Genomic DNA, 6,000 nt, shown 5'->3' with positions numbered 1-6,000 from the left:
AGTGGCAGAGCAGCCAGCCAAGATTCAAACGCAGGTCTGTCCCTGTTTGGTCCCCGGCCCTGACAGTGCTGGGCCAGGCCATCATGTTCCATCTGGTAGTTTTTCAGTCCACACGCAGGGGAATTCACCACAACCTCTGAGTCTGGTAACTGCAGATGGAAACAGAAACGTAGTTAGAAAAATGTGATTCTTGCGCAGGAAAGTTGGACCAGAGAAGAGTTCAGATGTGGGCGGGTGTGTGTGTTTAAAAAAAAAAGAAAGAAAGAAAGAAAGAAAAAAGAGAAGGGTGGGAACCCCACCAGCCAAGTCTGCAGAAAAAAAAATAAATGAAGTCTGCCTATCTCGGGCCGGAGCCCCTCCCCTCGGCCCGCGCCGGAGGACCGTGACACAGGTGCCGCTTCCTCCCTGCTGCTGAGGGTCAGCAGCAGGCCGGCGCGACCCTCGCCACCGCTCCGCTGCCCCCTCGGCCCCCGGTCCGGCCGGCGCCCCGCACCCATCGGCGATGAACAGCGTCAATGGCACGTCGCGGCCCCGCCTCGGTGAGTACCCGCCGCCCGCAGCAGTCCACCGTCCGCGGGGTTCCCGGGACCCACGGGAGCCAGGAGCTCGGGCTCAGCGGCGGGACCTCAGCCCGAGCCCCGCGGCGTCGCCGGGTTGCGCCCGGAGCCCCCAAGCCCGGCCCGGCTCTGCACCCCGGGGCCTGGAGGGGCCGCCCGGCCACCGCCGCCCCGCGCGCCGCCCGTTCTCTATGTCTTTGTGCGGTGGCCGCCGAGTATCTGCCGCAGAAACTGGCCCCTAGACTAGTAAGTGAGGGACTTACTAGGAGGGAGAGGACGTCGCGCGCTGTTTGCTCGGCCGCCCAGGGCTCGGGGACGGGTTCGGAGTAAACTTCAGTAAACTCCGCCGTTGCCCTGACTCGCTGTCCCGGCCGCGGGGAGGGACACACATGGCGGAGGCATAGGCTCGCCTTGACCCTTTGGGGCGTTGTAATTCCTCTTTCTTTCTAAGACGGCACATGCTTTCCTGCTGACGGGAAATCGTATACCCTGAGCTTCTTTGTGAGGATGTTGGGAAACTTTGCCGGGCCTCCCCCGGCCCCTCCTCTGCCAGTGGGCTTTTGCAATAAAAAAAAAAAAAAAAAAACACTAAAATTTCCTTTTTAAAACTTTCCATAAAAAGTGAATGTTTATCCCTTCTATCCCCACCCTGGCTAGATCTGGTCATTGGAAACCGTCAGACGGGAGACATTCTGAGTCTATAGTGTAATCGTGTTAAGTAATTAATATGATAATAATATGGGTACTGGAGACATCCACTCGTTTACAGGTCTTTAAAATCCAGGTGGTTGTGTGGCCTCACCAGAGGAACTTGAGCATAGTGGACTGTGGCTAGGTGCCTGTGTGTGCCTAGTCACGCGTGTGCCCAGGAGGGTGCTCAGCTAGTCTGCGTGCAGGAGGACAAGAGTCCTGGAGTGAGGGCCCTGCTGCCTGCTGTGGGATCAGCAGTGCCACCTATTAGCCGGGGGCCTGCGGCAAGCTAGCCTCTCTCTTAGCTCCAGCTTCATCCGCTGCAAAATGGGAGTGATAGGGTATTTCTCTTTGGGCTGTGAGAATTAAGAGCTTGTAAATGGCTCAGCACAGAGATTAACACATACTAAGGGCTCGATAAATGTCAGGCATCTTTGTTTTCATTTTACACTAGACTGGGTCCGGAAGCTCATGTGCATTAGTGCTTGCATGTGAGCTTCTGTGAGTGTGTGAGTCAGACACTAGTGAACTTAGATGTGTGTGTCCGGGCCAGGGTTGAAGGGAAAGCCACGGTAATCATTCCATTACAGGCGCTGGGGAAGTGCAGGCCTGCTGCCATTCCCCTGGCTGGAAAGGACAGGCTTGCTCACCAGGAGCCCTGCCCCTGCCCCCACTCTCAGGCAGTTCTCTAAGATTCAAGTTTCAGACCTTGACCAATGGCTGCAGACACTTCCCTTCCAGAGCTCACAGGGATACAGCCCTCACTTGCATACCATTCTAGATTACCCTTAGGACTTGATTTATTGCAGGCTCTTTGCTTTAAGAGAACCCTGGGGCCCTCTTTCTTGCTGTGAACTCAGGCAGGATGTGTCTATATCCTGTCTCAGTTTACATCACTGCTTCTCAGAAGCAGAGGTTGGAATGGAGAGGACCCTCTGCTCCTGCCCCACCAGGCCTGCCCCACCCCTCTGGCCTCAACCAACTCCCATAAGCCCAAATGCCACAGGTACTGCAAATGAGTCATGTGCAGAAATCCACTGCCTTGCCCTTGGATGGAAGGGGTCAATGCTCAGTGAGGAGACGGTCAGGTTTGTCAACTTTATATAGATTTCACTGCCTCTGGCAGAAGCCGAAAGGATTGCATTAAGTGCCAAATGAAATTCCATCTCAACCATTGCTCAACCCCCCCCAGATATCCAAAGCAGTAGGAGTCACATGGCATTGGCACCGTCAGCAGCTGGACCTTTCCAAGGGTGCCCATGGTTGGACAACTATTTCTGGGGACTCGCAGCGCACCCTGGGAAACAGAGGGGTATGGGATGAGGCATTCTGTGTTTGCAGTGGAAGCACATCAGCCCATCTACAATGAGAAGGAAGAGGCAGCTGGGGGAGGTTGGCAAGCCAAATCAGTTTCCCTCTTTGGATGACAGATATACATACATATATCAAATGGCCTTCTGCAGCCCCAACCAAAACGCCTTCCAGAGACTGTGTGAACAAAACGGGCCCAACAAGCACAAGGTAAACACAAATTTGAACAATGAATCAAGAGTTAATAATAGGAAAGAGAAAGATACCATCCCACCTCGAGAGCAATTTATTGATTTATGAGAAGCCTACTACAAATATCATATGTATATACAATTATTTTTGTTTTACAAAATGAAACTTATTTTATATATTCTATTTCATCTTGCTTTTTTTCATAAGAATATATGCTGAAGATTATAATTAATCATCATATATAGACTAACCCATTCTTCTCAGGGCTATATGCATAGTATGAATTGTATGAATATATAAATGAATTGGTTATTTTATTTAACCAGTTCCTTCACCAATGGACATTTAGATTGTGGACAGTCTTTATTTGATTTTTTTAAAACCAGACATGGTGCTGCCATTACAACCCATTAAGTAGGGTTTATGTGATTACACATATATGTGTAACTATATGAGTTTGCATATGATTAGGATAAATACACACACACACATTTAATTTCTGGCACAAAGAGTGTGAACATTTAAAATGTTGGTAGGTACTAAAAAATTGCCCTCTGAAAGGTCACATGAATATCTAACACCCACCAGTAGCTAATGAAAGTCGTTCTTTCCTCACACCCTCATTCATACTGGGCAGTTTACATCTTAGCAAATCCGATAAGTAAAACATGTTGTCACTTCTGAATGTGCCTCTGTAATTATAAGTGAGGTTGTGCATGGTTTTGTTTGTTTGTTTTCTAAAGATTTTATTTATCTATTTATTTGAGAGAAAGAGGAGGTTGTGCGTGTTTTCATACCTCCACAACATATTGTATTCCTTTTTCTGAGAAGTACCTGTTCATGGCCTTTGCCCATTTCCTATGAGGTCCCCCACGCCCAGGGAAGGAGTTTATGAAGTGTCCTCTCTCTTATAGTGACATGGAGGCAGAGCAGGGCTTGAGCCCCGCAGTCGGAGCTGTGGAGCCAGACCTGGGTTTGGTCCCACCTCCAACACTTGCAGGCTTTGAGGAGGTACACAGTATGTCAGAGCCTCACTTTTCTCATCTGAAAGTGGGAATAATAACAGCTACTTCCCAGGAGTCATGTGATGAGCAAGAGAATAAGGGCTTGGCATCATGCCCAGGAATAGTGGTATCTGTGGCTGTTGTTGTTAACAGAATTTATCAAAGCAAACCTGGCCTGTGGGTGCTCCTAATCTCTCGAGTCTCCCTTACAGACAGCTGCTGTTTTTGCTTTTGATACTATAACAAGAATATCCATACCTATATGCCGAGCCCTTTAGTAGGGCCTTGCATGGGTCACCTCTCCACAGCCTGAGCCCATGGGCATTTTCTTAACTGTTTTGCAGAGGAAACACTGGAGGCTCAGGGGATGGCTTACCCCAGGGCTCCCAGGCACTGAGGGCACAGGGCTGTGGACATAGGCTGTCAGACTCCAGAGCCAGCAGAGGCCAGCTGAGGGGTGCTTAGGGTGCATGTGGACAGGGCATTCTGCCACCCAGCACCATGCAGGCTGTGCCTGGGAAATTACACTGTAGCTTTGTACAGAGAGAACCTGTGTGTGGCACAGATCTTCAGAACCTACCAGCCACCCCACGGTTCCTCAGCCAGGCCTCAGTTCCGACCTCAGTGTACCACTGCCTACTGTTTTGTGTTTGGGCCTGACCCACACCAGGCCAGCAGCTGCCCTTCATCATGCCTTCCACAGCCTGCTAGGGCTGTCCCCTAGAACCTTCTCTTATGGCCTTTCCTGATGCCCAGGACTGCTCTGTGTCTCCAGCTGCACCTCCAGTGCTGTCTGGGTACTCCTGCACACACATATGCATGCACACGTACACACTCACGTTCACACTCACATACACACACTGCCTGCCTGCCTCACCCCTGCTAATCCCTAAGGCCTGGGTCATTCCCCTGAAGCTCCCTAGGCCCTCCCCAAACACTAGAAAGCCAGCCACCGTGGCCCTGAGGACACGGTGGCCCCAACAAATTCCTGGATTTGTCCCTTTCCTGGAAATCCTGACCTCCCAAGGGACTCCATAACCCCGCCTGCCCCCTCCTTGGGGTCTGGCACAGAGAAGTGAATGCTCCCAGGCCTGTGTCCATTCCATACGCTGGAAACACCTTTTAAAAATCACACACTCAGTAGCTCCTAGTCCAGAATTTGGCATATACATAGAGGTCAGTGAATAGTGAGTTAAAATGCACAGAAAGTCAAAACAAAACAAACTCTAAGACCAGGGCTGCTGGCCCCAGAACGCCCCACCTCGCTCTTTCCCACTCCCGCACTGATTCTTATTTCATATTCTCCCCCAACACCCCAACATCTTTGCCTAGGGTTTTCTTGGGATCTCCATGTAATCCGAACTTCTGAGGGAGTGCTGGCTCCTGCCCTTCGTTATTAGGCATTTTCATTTCTATACATTCTTCCAGTACAAATAGTGTGCAAAATCTTAGCCATGGCAGATGCGGACAAGTGTGGGTTTCCTCTCGGGACAGCAGGAGCCGAGCCCAAGACACTGCATTCTATCACAGGCTGGGTGGGCTCAGCAGGGCCCTTGCATGACTCCCCCAGAGAACGTGCGGGGTTGTCACCAACCCACAGCTCCTGTTGCCCGGGTGACAGCAGCAGAGCAGGACTCATGGCCCACCTTCCTGGCACTGTGACCTGCCCTTTCTCCTGACCCCACATCTTCACCCCCTCTCATTAGTGACTCTGAGGCTGACTGAATTGCTGAAGACTCAGTGTGGATGACTCTGAGAGTTAGAAACTCCAGGGGGAGCGGGTCATAGGGAACCCCCACAGTACTGTGAGATTTACTTCCTAGAGCTCAACCTGGTTCCCACAGTATTTATCAGAGGAAAATCCCCTCAAGCTTCCAGCAGGAGAAGGAAAAAGGATGTATCTTGAAATAGACCAGAGCACCTGTTCTGAATAAGGCCTGCCTCAGTGGAAGCTACAATTGACCCTTGGACAACAGGGGTGTGAACAATATGGGTCCACTTATACGTGGATTTTTTTCAGTAAATACAGTACAGTGCTGTAAATGTATTTTCTCTTTTGATTTTCTTAATAACGTTTTCTTTGCTCTAGCATACTTCATTGTAAGGAAACAGTATGTAATACATATAACATACAAAATATGTTAATGGACTATGTCTTTGGTAAGGCTTCTGGTCCACAGTAGGCTATTAGTTAAGTTTTGGGAAGAGTCACAAGTTATACGTGGATTTTCAGCTGTTTGTGGGAG

General features: G+C 50.1%; 1 protein-coding gene across 1 annotated transcript in view; it reads left to right on the top strand.

Annotated features, from left to right (window-relative positions):
* Positions 1-235: 235 nt before the first annotated feature.
* Positions 236-6,000, top strand: part of GYPC (glycophorin C (Gerbich blood group)) — a 43,058-nt gene continuing 37,293 nt past the window's right edge. Inside the window, exon 1 of the mRNA XM_021695842.1 lies at positions 236-539. Coding sequence (XP_021551517.1) covers positions 503-539 — 37 coding nt within the window. The 5' untranslated portion in view covers positions 236-502. The remainder of the gene's footprint in view (positions 540-6,000) is intronic.

Source organism: Neomonachus schauinslandi, chromosome 3, assembly GCF_002201575.2.
Source record: "Neomonachus schauinslandi chromosome 3, ASM220157v2, whole genome shotgun sequence".
In the NCBI taxonomy this organism is placed as follows: Eukaryota; Metazoa; Chordata; class Mammalia; order Carnivora; family Phocidae; genus Neomonachus; species Neomonachus schauinslandi.
This window is presented reverse-complemented; position numbering and strand designations above follow the sequence as displayed.